Source organism: Callorhinus ursinus, unplaced genomic scaffold (genome assembly GCF_003265705.2).
Source record: "Callorhinus ursinus isolate GAN/ISIS: 27379988/994484 unplaced genomic scaffold, GSC_fseal_2.0 scaffold66, whole genome shotgun sequence".
NCBI classification, from domain to species: Eukaryota; Metazoa; Chordata; class Mammalia; order Carnivora; family Otariidae; genus Callorhinus; species Callorhinus ursinus.
In genome coordinates this window covers 6,604,380-6,620,343 of record NW_027397128.1, presented here as the reverse complement: position 1 = coordinate 6,620,343, position 15,964 = coordinate 6,604,380, and the positions used below count along the sequence as shown (strand labels likewise).

Here is a 15,964-nt window from a genome sequence, read left to right as displayed (position 1 = left end):
TTTTCCTTTACAGCTAATGGTTTAGTCACATAGTCTGAAAGAAACAAAGAATGTAAAGGGCCATTGGCTTTCAGGAGGGCTTGTTGAAAGGCCTGTTCCTTTCCTTCAGACCTGAGGGTTGAGGGCTCCAGAGAAAAGGTAGAGAGGCCATCATGCCCAAGTAACAGATTCCTGAGAGCTCACAGTAAGTGAGGCCTCTGGATAGGGGATGGGTCTGTAGAGAGAAGGGAAAGTTGCTGCAAGTGTGGATCCGGTAGAGGCAACAGAGGGAGCCTGGATTCCCTGCCAGGGTCAGAGCCTACCTATACTGAGCTGTGAATGCCCTGAGTGGTCTGGTTGGGTGAGTGAAAGGGCTTAAAGAAATGTGGACGGCCTTAAAAAAAAACGTCTGCATTATTCTCTGTAGATGGAGATTTTTTAGATGGTGGCATGTTCCTGGCAGCAGTTCATATGACTTTATTAGATCCTAATTGTCAGTATTTATTTTGATCACATCTTTAGCATTTGTACAGATCTCTTATGGGAGGAAGAGGAATCCAATTAAAAGGATTTATAGTTAACTTGAAATAATGAAAACACTTAATAGGGGAGTTAAATAATTTTCCTTTGAATCACATCTATGACCATTGTTACTGTGAACCTGAGTATTATTTTCACAGGAAGTCGGTACAATACAATGGGAAAAACTCTAGGGGTAAACAGACTTGGATTCAAATCCTGAATGCTGCTTTTGTTTCTATTTTATGTGTTTTATGGCCTTTCTGAGCCTCAACTGCAAAATGAGTATGATGCAACACACTTTATGGTGTTAATATAAAAATTTAATAAGATAGTGTAAGGTGCTTAGCACACTTCTTAGCATATAAACTATACCCATCCAGTATTTGTAACCTTTCATTACTTTTTTTTTAAAGATTTTATTTATTGATTTGACAGAGAGAGACAGTGAGAGAGGGAACACAAGCAGGAGGAGTGGGAGAGGGAGAAGCAGGCTTCCTGCTGAGCAGGGAACCTAAGGCGGGGCTCGATTCCTTAACAACTGAGCCACCCAGGCACCCCATTACTTTTTTTTTTTAATTAATTAATTTATTTGACAGAGAGAGCACAAGCAGGGGTAGGGGGAGAGGGAGAAGCAGGCTCCCAGCTGAGCAGGGAGCCTGATGGGGGGCTTGATCCCAGGGCTCGATCCCAAGACCCTGGGATCATGACTTGAGTTGAAGGCAGATACTTAACCCACTGAGCCACCCAGGTGCCCCCCTTTCATTACTAAGTCTCCTTATGTTGGTATAAGAAGGTTTCCTGAAAGAGGAAATATTCTCTTCTTTCTAAGAACAGTATCTTGTATCATGCCATTAAATATTTCACATCTGTAATGTTTGAAGAAAATTTGGGCTTTTCATGGGAACAATGATTTTTATAGTTTTTAAGTTATTTTTCTCCAGAATCTATGACAGGAATGGCCAAAATTGTTTTCCTTTCATATAGATTTCTGTGTAAAAAAGAGATCTATGTGTTAAATGATTTATATAGTTGTCTTCTGATATTTGGGTAGGAATTTTTTTTTCCCTTTTTCTTTTTAGGTGTGAAGGAGAATTCCAAGAGAAAGGGGATAGTAAAAGTTTAAAAATCAAGCAGAACTTGAGACGAAGGCTTCTGATTCGGGATGGGTTGGCAGAGTATCAAATTGGCAAAAACTAAAGTTTCATTATTATATTGGGTGATGCTGATGGAATTGAAAATTTTATATGCACCTACTGACATTTCCAAGTTGACAGCATCTCTAGCACCCACTCTTTGGCAAATTGACAGGATCAAAATTTAAAGTTACTCATACTCAGCAGTTTTACTCCTTGGTATTTATAGGTGGTACTTCACATGTTTACAAGGGTATTTGCCAGAACCTGGCTTGTAATAGTGAAACATTGAAAGCATCTTTAGTATCATCAGTAGAAGAATAGATAAGAAAAGTAAGGTATCTCTATACAATAAAATACTATGTGGGAATTAAAAAAGATAAGGTAAATCTATATGTAATGAACTCTAAGACATGGTATTGAGACAAAAAGAAGCAACGTATGCATAATATGTCACTTATATATTTTATTTTTTTAAGATTTTATTTATTTATTTGACAGAGATAGCGAGAGAGCACAAGCAGGGGGGACAGTAGAGGGAGAAGGAGAAGCAGGCTTCCCACCAAGCAGGGAGCCCGATGCGGGGCTCAAACCCAAGACCCTGGGATCATGACCTGAGCTGAAGGCAGATGCTTAACCATCTGAGCCACCCAGGCGCCCCGTCACTTATATAAGTTAAAAACTATGTTTCTGTAAGTACAGACATACATATAAGTGTACCAGGAAAGGACTGGAAAGGATACTTACTACTCTTAGAAGTGTCTACCTCTGAGAAAGGGACTGGGACAGGGCAGGGGTCCTCAGAAATGTAAGCTTTATTTTTACTATTTGCACTTTTTTATTTAAAAACTTTTAAAAAGTTTTTTTAAATTCTGATAAAATACACATAACATAAAATTTATCATCTCAACTATTTTTAAGTGTCTAGTTCACTAGTGTTAAGTACATTCACATTGTTTTGCAACCAATCTCCATAGCCCTCTTTTCATTCTGCAAAACTGAAGCTCTGTGACCACTGAACAATAACTCCTGAGTCCCCCTTCCCCCTAGTCCTTTGCATCCACTAATCTACTTTCTGTCTCTGTGAATGACTAGTATAGGTATCCCATATTAGTGAAATTATACAGTATTTGTCTTTTTCTGACTGGTGTATTTCACTTAGCATAATGTTCTCAAAGTTCAACCATTTGTCAGAATTCCCTCTCTTTTAAAGGCTGGATAATATTCCATTGTACGTATATACTGCATTTCATTTATTCATTCATCCATTGATGGAGAGATTTGGGCTACTTCCACCTTTTGGCTATTGTGAATAATGCTATGAACATGGGTGTACAAATATTTCTTTGAGACCCCGCTTTCAGTTATTTTGGGTTTATACCCAGAAATAGAATTCCAGGATCATACGGAAATTCTGTTTTTAATTTTTTAAAGAAATTGCTATATTGTTTTCCATAATAGCTGTGTCATTCTACATTTCCCACCAACAGTGCACAAGGTTTCCAATTTTTTCACATCCTCGCCAACACTTGTTTTTGTTTGTTTTGATAGTAGCCATCCTAATGGGTGTAAGATGGTATCTCATTGTGGTTTTGATTTGCATTTCCCTAATGATTTGTGATGTAGATTATCTTTTCATGTGATTATTACCATTTGTATATCTTTTTTGGAGAAAATATCTATCCAGGTTATTTGCCAGTTTTTAAATCAGGTTGTTTGCTTTTTTTGTTTCTGAGTTTTAGGAGCTCTTTATATATTCTGGATGTTCTTTTATATATTCTGGATATTAACCCTGTATCAGATATGATTTGCAATTATTTTCTCCATATTATTCCATAGAGAGCCTATTTCGCTCTGTTGTATCCTTTAATACACAAAAGTTTTTAATTTTAATGTAGTCCAGTTTATTTTTGTTTTTGTTACCTCTGATTTTGGTATCATATCTAAGAAATTATTACCAAATCCAATGTTATGAAGATTTTCCCCTATGTTTTCTTTTTTTTAAAGATTTTATTTATTCACTTGTCAGAGAGAGAGAGAGGGAGAGCACAAGCAGGGGGAGAAGCAGGCTTCCCACTGAGCAAGGAGCCTGATCCCAGGCCTGAGCCGAAGGCAGACACTTAACTGACTGAGCCACCCAGGCGACCCTCCCCTATGTTTTCTTCTAAAAGTTTTATACTTTAGTTCTTCTGTTTAGGTCATTTGATCCATTTTCAGTTCATTTTTGTATATGGTATAATATAAGTGTCCAATTTCATTCTTTTGAATATGGATATCCATTTTTCCTGACACCATTGTTGAATAGACTGTTCTTTCCCCTACTGAATGGTCTTGACACCCTTGTTGAAAATCATTTGATTATATATGTGACATTTTATTTCTGAATTCTATTTTATTCCATTGGTGTATATATCTGTCTTTATGCCAGTACCACAGTTTTGATTACCTTGGTAGTAAATTTTGAAATCAGGAATTGCTAGACTTTCAGCTTTGTTTGGAGTCCCTTGTGATTCCATATGAGTTTTAGGGCAGAGTTTTCCATTTCTGCAAAAAATGTCACTGGGATTTTCACAGGGTTTACATTTAATCTGTAGATTGCTTTGGTTATTATTGGCATCTTAATGATATTAAGTCTTCCAATCCATGAACTATTTGCATTTTTAAATAATCAGAATATACTGTTGTACTATTTGTATAATCAATCATAAATAAATTTTTTAAAAGGAGTTGTTGGCAGAGGGAACTGGTAAGTTTCTTTTTTCTCTTTCAGTTTTGTTGAGATATAATTGACATTTAGCACTGGATAAGTTTAAGGTGTCTATCACAATGGCTTAAGGTGGTCAAGAGGTACAGACCTCCAGTTTGAAGATAAATAAATACTGGGGATGTAATGTATAACATGACTATAGTTAACACTACTGTATGGTATATTTGAAAGTTACTAAGAGTAGATCCTAAAAGTTCTTATCACAAGGGACTAGTAAATTTCTAATGTCAGTTCATGTGTCTTTACTGGATCTCATGTTCCAATTTTTATAAATTAGCATCAGTTCTAGAAGCAGAAGCATAAATTAGATATTAGAGACATGATTATCTGACTATAGGTGTTCATGATAAGAAAATGTGGCTTAATAAATTAAACAAATTGAGTTAAATAATTTATTGTTAACAAATAGGCTTATTTAGACATTTGATGATATTACCTAAGCTCAGATGACAGTTTTATCTTGCATATTTTGCTCATTCGCAAATAAACTTTAGTCCCATTGATCAAAAACCAGTTATTCTATTCATGCCATTTAAAATTGTGTCTCATTGAATTCACAGAGAGGCTGTTGGGTTTTATTTCATGAAGATTATCTGTGAACATTTTAAGTCATCAGAAAATATTGGAAAAGCTCTACTGCTCCACATTGAGATGCTTTTACAAAGAAAGGAAGAACTGCTTGCCAAGGAGAAGATTGAAGAAATCATTTTAGGTCAGTAGGATTTCTGCAGGTTTTATTTTATTTTTTTACTTTTATTTTTTTAAGATTTTATTTATTGATTTGTCAGAGAGAGAGAGAGGGAGAGAGAGAGAGAGCACAAGCAGGGGTGGGGCAGCAGGCAGAAGGTGAAGCAGGCTCCCCGCTGAGCAAGGAGCCCCATGTGGGACTTGATCCTGGGATCATGACCTGTGCCAAAGGCAGACACTTAACTGACTGAGCCACCTAGGTGTCCCTTCTGCAGGTTTTAGAAAGGTGTTAATATGCATATAATTCTTAGATGTCAGAACAGTGGCAAAATTCTTAGGTCAGTGGATCCCTTTTTCTCACTTCCTTTTTTTCTCCCTAATAACCATTAGCTATAACACCTCCCTGATCTAGATTCCACAAACTAGAATGAGAAACAGCAAAAACAGCAAAACATCAGCAAAAACAAACCTCTGAGCTTCAATCTCTTGTGTAGTGAAAAATTGTGAGGCTAAAGGCCTAATTTCATGATTTCAGTGTGATCTCCAATAAGCTCTGTGTGCCTTCTGGCAAGTTAATAACATCTCTGGATCTTGTTTTTTTCTAGCTATAAAACAGAGGTTGTGAAATAGCTTCCTAGTTTTTAACTTTCTTTTTAGCCCCAGCATCCTTTTTGTTGTGCAATCTTATGTGAACTCTGTCCCAAATAAAATAGACTAGAGTTTCTCTGTTAAAGCAGAGATGTAGAATCAAATTTCAGCATTCCCCTAACCCCATACCTCTCTGTAGAACTCTGTAGCCTGAAGAACACAGTATGATCCCTTTCTTGGGAAATTCTCACCCCAATACATCCTTCCAATTCTGCACATACACAGAAATATAACAGGAGTGATAGTCACTAAATGTTAATACTGGGATTTATTCTGAGTGATGGCATTTTAGGTGACTTGTTGCTTTCTTTTATTTTTTTTTTAAGATTTTATGTATTTTTTTTTTTTTTTCCGAGAGGAGGAACAGAGGGAGAGAGATAAGCAAACTCCACGATGAGCACGAGCCTGATGTGGGGCTCCATCTCATGACCTCAATACCATGACCTGAGGCAAAATTAAGAGTCAGATGTTCAACTGACTGAGCCACTCAGGCGCCCCTACTTTACATTTTACCAGATTTGTTGAATTTTTACAAATATGTATCATGTTTTTATAAAAAGTCACTGATTTTTTTTAAAAGGAAATCTTTTTTTTTTTTTAAAGATTTTATTCTTTTGACAGAGACATAGAAAGAGCAGATAGGCAGAGCGGCAGGCAGAGGGAGAGGGAGAAGCAGGCTTCCCACTGAGCAGGGAGCCTGACAAGGGACTCGATCCCAGGGCCCTGGGATCATGACCTGAGCTGAAGGCAGCCACCTAACCAACTGAGCCACCCAGGCGCCCTTAAAAGGAAATCTTTTGAGCAGATAATCTCTAAGAGCCTTTGAACTCTAGATTCTGTGAGCCATATTTTATTGATAATATGCTCCCTCACAAGAATCCAAGAATCCATTTTTAGACCCAATTTTGACAAGTTTGATTATCTGGTTTTCCACCCCTTAGCATTTTAATGGTAGCGTATTACAAAGAGAGAAAGGGTCTACAAGGAAATACATAGATAATCTGACCACAAGGGAGGAGAAAACTCTACAAATTTTATAAAACAGTTTCAAATATTTTTAAAAATACAACAGTAGTTCCCAAAGTCATCACTGTGATATTTAAGTACAATAAAATACAATAGTTGTATTAGTTATTGACCTTGAATGGGCAAGCAAAGATTAAATTGTGCTTCAGAAAACTAGAAAGTACGTTTACAAAAACATAATTTAGGGGTGCCTGGATGGCTTAGTTGGTTAAGCGTTTGACTGTTGATTTTGGTTCAGGTCATGATCTCAGGGTGTAAGATCAAGCCCCCATGTCAGGTTCCATGCTCAGTGGGAAGTCTGCTTCTCTCTCTTTGTCTCTCTCACTCTGCCCCTCCCCCTGTACATGCTCTACATGCTCTCTCATCCAAATAAATAAATCTTTTAAAAAGAAAAACCTAATTTATAAAACCTAATTTTTAGAAAAATTAAGAACTTTAATGTAATAATTTAGACTTTTCAAAATAAAAAATGTTTTATTTTTAATGAAAGTTAACTGTCAGCTCAGTAGAAAATGTATTTATCCAGAATGACTAATTTTCCTAAGATTATAGTTAACCAGTTTTATTGTGATATTGAATTATAAACTTATACTCTCAAAGTCATGTAATATTTTAAGTAGGTACATTAAATAGCATTTTACTCTCATGTGAGTAATTTTGTCTAAGCCATGGAACAAATTATGTCTGTTGACTGGGCTGGGAGGTCAGTGACTCTTAGTGTTCTTATCAAGACTTTTGTGGAAATCAGTAGTGCCGAAGGGGTAGAAGAGAAGGGGGTATAGAATTCTATTACAATTTAAACTTTACCTTAATGTGTGCTAATGTATTTGAACCCTGTAAATGTCTAGACCAGAAACAATCAGACATGAGTTACAATTTAAAGTAATAAAGTTTATGTGTAAACATGGTCTTAAAGTATTTTACAAAGGCTTTAAGGTATAATTGGCCTTTCTTGTGAACTTGATCTGATCTTGTTAGTACATAATAATATAAACACTTCTTATTAACGATTTTTAGCTTTGCTGTCTGTTCATTCACAATAACATTAAAGCACCAGATGATGATCAAATTTGGAACATGGAAAATATGTTAAAAAGAGACTAAGCTGGAAAACTATCACAGATTGATAGGCGAATTACTGTGATTCTAGCAAACTCTGATTGTATTATATAATCAGTTTTGCTAGTAAACTTAAAATTGATGATGAAAACCTGTCTGAATATGATTGTGTTTATAGCCATTACTTTAAAGATTACAGGTTCTGAATACAGTTAGCGCTCTTATTTAATGTAATAGATCTTGATTTTTGTTTTTAGAGCTTCGGTTTTTATTTTCAGGTCACCAGACAGGAAGACAATTGACAGCAGAATTAGTGGGCTGTTTACACAACATTCTGTGGAAAAAAGCTGCCAGAAGTTTTGAGGTTTGGGAAGAATCTATTTTTATTCTTTATGTTCTTTCTCTACCCTAACAAATAAGTGTATTCACTATAAAAATCCTAGAGCATCAAATATTTTAATAATCTCTCTGTTTAGGTGCCATCTATGTATTAAATTTTCATAATGTAGAATGTTAATGGGCATTGGATAAGAATTCATTTAGAACTACTAAGCTTGGTTCATCCCCATTGGGAGCTTACAATGTAGGGAAATGACATGTCTGATATTAAGATATAGGAAAGTAATTTATTTTAACATGACAAAGAAAAAAGTCAGAGCTTTATTCCCGTTAAAAAACTATGATTTGGAGCACAGAGGATTTGTAGGGCAGTGAAAATACTATGAATGATATTGTGATGATGGATACTTGTCATTATACATTTGTGTAAACCCATAGAATATACTACACCAAGAGTGAGCCCTAATGTAAACTGTGGACTTTGGGTGATGATGATGTGTCCATGTAAGTTCATCAGTTGTGATATGTACCACTTTGGTACATTTGGTAGAGGATGTTGATAAAGTGGGAGGCTTGTGTGGGGGCAGGAGGTATATAGCCAATCTCTATACATTTCCCTGTTTTGCTGTGAACCTAAAACTGCTCTTTAAAAAAGTTGTGCAATTTAAAAATGCAAAAACATGGTAATATTTTTTCTCTTTACAAAACAATCCAGGTTTACTGTGGAAAAAATTGACACTTCAGATAAGTTTTTTTTTTTTTTTTTAAGAAAGTAAAGAATAGGGGCAGCTGGCTGGCTCATTTGGTAGAGTATGTGACTCTTGATCTTGGGATCATGAGTTCTAGCCCCATGTTGGGTGTAGAGCTTACCTAAGAAAAAAAAAGGAAGTAAAGAATAGTCGAGAGCACGGGCAATTAATTTCTCAGACATCAGCTGTAGCAACATTTTCCTAGACATATCTCTTGAGGCAAGGGGAACAAAAGCAAAAATAAACTATTGGGACTGCATCAAAATAAAAAGTTCCTGCACAGCAGAGGAAACAATCAACATAACTAAAAGGCAACCACTTGAATGGGAAAAGATATTTGCAAATGACAGATCCAATAAAGGGTTAGTATCCAAAATATATGAAGAACTGATACAACTCAACACCCCTTCCCCCCAAATAATCCAATTAAAAAATGGGCAGAAGACATGAACAGACATTTCTTCAAAGAAGACATCCAGATGGCCAACAGACACATGAAAAGAGGCTCAACATCACTCATCATCAGGGAAATGCAAATCAAAACTACAATGAGATATCACCTCACACCTGTCAGAATGGCTAAAATAAGACAAGAAACAACAGGTGTAGGTGAGGATGTGGAGAAAAAGGAACCCTCTTGCACTGTTGGTGGGAATGCAAACTGGTGCAGCTACTCCGGGAAAGAGTATGGAAGTTCCTCAAAAAGTTAACAGTAGAACTCTCCTATGATCCAGTAATCATACTACTAGGTGTCTTCTCCAAAAATACGAAAACACTAATTCAAAGGGATACATGTACCTTTATATTTATAGCAGCAGTATTTGCAACAGCCAAATGATGGAAGCAGCCCGAGTATACATTGATAGATGAGTGGATAAAGAAGATGTGGTGTGTGTATATATATATAAAACATATATATATGATGGAATATTAGACATAAAATGGAATATTTGAATATTAGACATATTAGACATAATGGAATGGAATATTAGACATAAAAATGAATGAAATCTTGCCATTTGCAATGACATGCATGGAACTTGAGAGTATTATGGTAAGTGAAATCAGAGAAAGACAAATACCATATAATTTCACTCATATGTGGAATTAAAGAAACAAATGAGCAAAGGAAAAAAAAAAGAGAGAAAGAGAAACCAAGAAACAAATTCTTAACTATAGAGAACAAACTGATGATTACCAAAAGGTAGGTGTGGGGGCGGGGAATGGGTGAAATAGGTGATCAGGATTTAGAAGTGCAGTTGTCTTGATGAGCATGGGGTGATATATGGAATTGTTGAAGCACTACATTGTACACCTGAAACTAATATAACACTGTATGCTAACTATACTGGAATTAACCAAAATGTAGTAGAGATCATATTTATGTGTTTGCCTGAATAATTGCCCCCCCCACACTGATAACCTCCCTCCAAAGAAGTGAAAAAACAAGACAAAATAAATGAAAAAGTGGTTTTTGAGACGCTGGACATCAGGCAATGGAGAGTAATCTTTGGGTGATAGGAAATAAGCAAGGTGAGTACTTAAGTTGGGTAGCTTACTCCCTTGAGTTTCCAGGCTGTAGCACAAGAAGAGGAACTGAAATAGATCCCAGCAGTCTTCCTAATTTAAGGAGATGGAGCTGAGAGTCTAGGGAGACCAGAGCCGCTAGAGTTCGAAAGACAGGGTGCGGGAGGAGAGCACAGCTCAGAAAGAGACCCCCAGCAGTCAAGAGAGTCCTCCTCCCTTGTTTAGCCAAATACTAATTAGGACAATATGGGATGAAAGTACCTGGAGCTAGGGGGGAATAACCATCTAAAAATATTAGTGGGAACAGTGCCTGGCACTCACAAAGGTCTGGGAATAGGGCCTGTTCATACTAGCCAGACAGAAAATCCTCTAATTCATGGGGCATTAGGTAGAAAACTCAGACAGGTCTTGTCTGAGTAGTGGGGAATAATTAGTTCTGAACTGAACATTGTTCCAGACTTACCTAAAATATCAAAAGTATGACCTGAAAGGATGAAATTGATCCCAATAAGCTTAATTGCTTCCCAGAGTAGAGGTCAAGCATATTAATCAGAATACCAAACTATCCAGCACCCAACAAAGTAAAGTATACAGTATTTGGCATCCAATAATAAATTACCAAGTATACAGTGAGGCAGAAAACACTTTATAATGAAGAGAATGAGCAATCACTTGAAACTGACATGAAAGTTAGCATTAACTGAACATTAAAATACTTCATATGATTTTATTCCATATATTCAAAAAGTGGAGACATAGAAGATTTTTATAAAAGACCCAAGTCAAATTTCTAGAGATGAAAACTAGGTCTAGGATAAAAAATATATCGGGTAGTATTAATATCAGATTACACATTGCAGAGGTAAAGATTAGTAAACATGGCAATAGAAGCCATCCAAAATGAACCACACAGGGAAAAATTTAAAAAAATTAAAATAGCATCACAAGCTATGGAAAGACTTCAGGTAGCTTAATATGTGGATAATTGGAATCCCCAAATGAAGAGAGAGAATAAATATATGAAGAAATAATGGTTGAAAACTTTTAACATTTAATGAAAACTCTAAATCAGCATATTTAAGATGTTTAGCAAACCCCAAACACAAGAAACACAAATAAAACTAAACCAAGGCACATAATAATCAAATTGCTCAAAACCAGTGATAAAGAGAATATCTTAAAAGCAGCCAGAGAAAAATGACACCCTACATACAGAGCAACAAATTAAGGAAGACGCTGGATTTTTCATGAGAAGCATTGCAAGCAAGAAAACAGTAGAGCAACATCTTTAATATAATGAAAAATAACTTGTAAACCTAGAATTCTATACACAGCGCAAATGCTGTTTAAAAATGAAAAGTAGTTGGTAAGAATGTATAGAAAGAAATCTGTAGAAAGCAGTATGATGCTTCCTCATAAAATTTAAAATAGAATTACCATATGATCCAACAATTCCAATTCTGGGTGTATATCCAAAAGGATTGAAAGGAGGATTTATAATTCAAAAAAAGGAGACAAAGTAGTATTATGAAGAATATTTAATAATCCAGAAGAAGCAGAAAAAGAGGAAAGAGGGAACAAATTTAGGTAGGGCAAATGGAAAACAAATAGGAAGATGATAGATTGAAATCTCAGCATATGCAAAACTCACATCAAATTAAAATGGCCTCAACTCTTTAGTGAAAAGCAGACATTGTCAAAATGGGTTAAAAAGCAAGACTCAACTTTATGACTGCTTAAAAGAGACATAAATATGAAGATACAAATAGGTTACAAGCTAAAGAATGAGAAAAAAATATAGACATTCTAAAATTCATACATAAAAGCAGAGGAATGAAAATAGCTAAAAATAATTCTGAGAAAAAAGGAACAGAGAGGGAGGAATTACTCTACCTGACTTCGAGATTTATATAGCTACGGTAATCTTGACTGTGTGGTATTCTCAGAGAGATAAACACATAGATCATTGGAACTCAGTGGAGAACCCCAAAATAATCCCATACCAAAGTGCTCAACTTATTTCCAATAATGTGCAAAAGGATTCAATGGAAGAAGAATGGTCTTTTCAACTAATAGTGTCTGAGTAATTGCACATCCATAGACAAGAAAGTTAATCTTGATCTAAACCTTACACTTTATACAATTAACTCAAAGAAGAATCAATAACAGGAGGAAAACTGGAAAATTCACAAATACATAGAAATTAAACAGCATACTCTTGAACAACCAGTGGGTGAAAGAAGAAATCAAAAGAGGGGAAAGAAGGTGAGGCAAACCAGGCAACAGGCTCTTAACTATAGAGAACAAACTGAGGCTTACTGGAGGAGAGGTGGGTGGGAGAATTGATTAAATGGGTGATGGGTATTAAGGAGGGCACTTGTTGTGAGGAACAGTGGGTATTATATATAAGTGATGAATCACTAAATTCTACACCTGAAACTAATGTTACACTGCATGTTAACTAAGGAATTTAATAAGAATTTGGAAGATAAAAAACAATCTTGAGACAAATGAAAATGGAAACCTAAGTTACCAAAATATATTGGATGCAACAAAAGTAGTTCTAAAAGGGAAGTTTATACTGACAAATGCCTCAGTAAACAACCTAGTACACTTATCTTGATGAGCACTGAGTAATTTATGGAATTGTTTAATCACTGTATTGTATACCTGAAACTAATATAACACTGTATGGTAACTATACTGGAATTAAAAGAAAAGAAATAAAAATAATAAAAAAATAAACAACCTGACTTTATACCTCAAGGAACTAGAAAAAGAATAACTAAGCCCAAAGATAGCAGAGAAAGGAAATAACAAAAAAGCAGAGCAGAAATAAATGAAATAGAGATTTAAAAAAAAGTAGGAAATTTCAACAAAAATGAGAGTTGGTTTTTGAAAAAATAAACAAAATTACAAATGTTTAGCTAGACTAACCAAGAAAAAGCAGAAAAAAAAGATAGTGGACTCAAATAGAACTAGAAATGAGAGATATTACAGCTGATACCTCATAAATACAAAGGATTGCCAGAAACTATAGTGAACAATTATGTGACAACAAATTGGATAATTTAGAAGAATGCATACATTTCTAGAAATATACAAACTACCTAGACTGAATCATGAACAAATAGAAAATGTGAACAAATCAGTAATGAGTAAGGAGGTTGAATAAATAATCAAAAATCTCCCAATAAAGTACTGCCTAGAACCAAATTGTTTCATGGGTAAATTCTACCAAACAGTTGAAGAAGAATTAATGCTAATTGTTCTCAAACTCAAACTCATCCCAGACACTTCCAAACTATTTTACATGGCCAGCATTGCCCTAATACCAAAGCCAGACAAGGACACTATAAGAAAACGTCACTGCAGGCCAATATCCCTGATGAACAAAAAAACCCTCAACACAATACTAGCAAACTGGATTCAACAACATATTAAAAAGATCTTACACAGTGACCACATGGAAATTTTCCCTGGAATTCAGGGAAGGTTTAACATATGCAAATCAGTAAATATGATACACCGCTTTGAATGGAATGAAGGATAAAAATCATATCATCCCAATAAATGCAGACAAAAAATTTAACAAAATTCATCCTTTCATGATGAAAACTGTCAACAAATTAGGTATAAATGGAATGTACCTCAACATAATAAAGGCCATACCTGACAAGCCCACAGCAAACATCATACTCAAGGGTGAAAAACTGAAAACTTTTCATTAACGATCAGGAACAAGACAAGGATGTTCATTCTTATACCACTTCTATTCAACATAGTACTGAAGGTCCTAACCAGATCATTTAGGCAAGAAAAAGAAATAAAAGGTGTCCAAATTGGAAAGGAAGAAGTAAAGTCATCTCTACAGATGACTTAATATTATATATAGAAAATCTTAGACTCCACCAAAAAAAAAAAAAAAAACCCTGTTAAATTCAGTGAAGTTGCGGGATACAAAACCAATATACAAAAATTAGTTGCCCTTTTATACAGTAACATTGAACTGTCTGAAAAAGAAATTAAGAAAACAATCCCATTTATTTTATTTTTTTAAAAGATTTTATTTATTTCTTTGACAGAGAGACGGCGAGAGAGGGAACACAAGCAGGGGGGGAGTGGGAGAGGGAGAAGCAGGCTTCCCTCTGAGCAGAGAGCCCGATGCGGGGCTCGATCCCAGGACCCCGGGATCATGACCTGAGCTGAAGGCAGATGCTTAACAACTGAGCCACCCAAGTGCCCCGAAAACAATCTCATTTAAAATAACATCTAAAATACTTAGAAATAAACTTAACTGAAGAGATGAAAGATCTGTACACTGAAACCATAAGATATTGATGAAAGAAATTGAAGAAGACACAAGTAAATGGAAAGATACCTTGTGTTCACAGATTGCAAGAATTGAGATTGGAAGAATTAATATTGTTAAAATGTCCATATTACCCAAAATGATGTATAGGAAAACCTGTCATTTGTGACAACACAGCTAAATCTTGAAGACATTATGCTGTGAAATAAGGCAGACACAAAAAGACAAATACTGCATGATCTCGGTTATATGTGGAATCTAACACAGTCGAACTTATAAAAACAGAAGAGGATAATGATTATCAGGGTTTGGGAGTTGGGGGAATTGGGGATATGTTGGTGAAAGGATACAAACTTTCAGTTATTAAATGAATAAGTTATAAAGACCTAAGTTACTGCATGTTCTCTATAATTATAATAATGTATTATATACTTGAAATTTGCTAAGGGAATAAATCTTAAGTGTTTTCACCACAAAAACGTAACTATTTGAGGTGGTGGATATGTTAATTACCTTGATTGTGGTGATCATTTCACAATGTACTCGTATATCAAAATGTCGTGTTTTACTCTGTAAAATCAGGTACTGCAAAATAGAATGGTATTCTTGTTCTCTTTTAGAAGGCCTGTATTTCTTTATGGAACAGATTTAAAATTACTTCAGAATTCCCTTCTCCTATTGATTCTCTTTCTTTTCCCTCATTTTCCAGTCTTGCAGAATGATGTTTTTAAACTCCCACTTCAGCACTGGAGAAGAATATAATCTTGATTCTAAATAGTCATAAGCAGTGTTGGACCTACACAGCACAGTTTTTTTCTAGTTGAAGAGTGTGTTTTATTCCATTTAGGTCCTAATGACTCCTGTTCTTCACTGAAAAATGTGAAGCTTCTTGATAGAGGGTACAAGGGACTCATCTACCTTACACACACCTCATGGTGTGCATGAGCAATCTGAATTTTCTTAGCTTAAAAAAAGTTACCCAGATTATTTCTATCAGATTTTTCCTAATAGTGTCTTACCCTTGAAAATTTGTTAGTGCCTCAAAAGTAAAAAAAAAAAAAAAATTGTACAAAAACACAGTGGCACTTCATTATCATAGTGAAAAACCTGGAAATCAATTAAATATCTAGCATTAAGAAAATCATTGTATATTAACTTAATTGAATGTTAAATATTCCTTAAATTGACAACTGTGAAAACTCTGTAGTAATATAGA

The 15,964-nt window shown here is 35.2% G+C and overlaps 1 protein-coding gene across 3 annotated transcripts in view; it reads left to right on the top strand.

The window, feature by feature from the left end:
• TEX11 (testis expressed 11) overlaps nt 1–15,964 on the top strand; it is a 298,719-nt gene that overhangs the window by 149,367 nt on the left and 133,388 nt on the right. For all 3 annotated transcript variants that reach the window (XM_073885803.1, XM_025888290.2, XM_073885802.1), the window contains exons 14-15: nt 4,962–5,113; nt 8,100–8,185. In XM_073885803.1, coding sequence (XP_073741904.1) covers nt 4,962–5,113; nt 8,100–8,185 — 238 coding nt within the window. The remainder of the gene's footprint in view (nt 1–4,961; nt 5,114–8,099; nt 8,186–15,964) is intronic.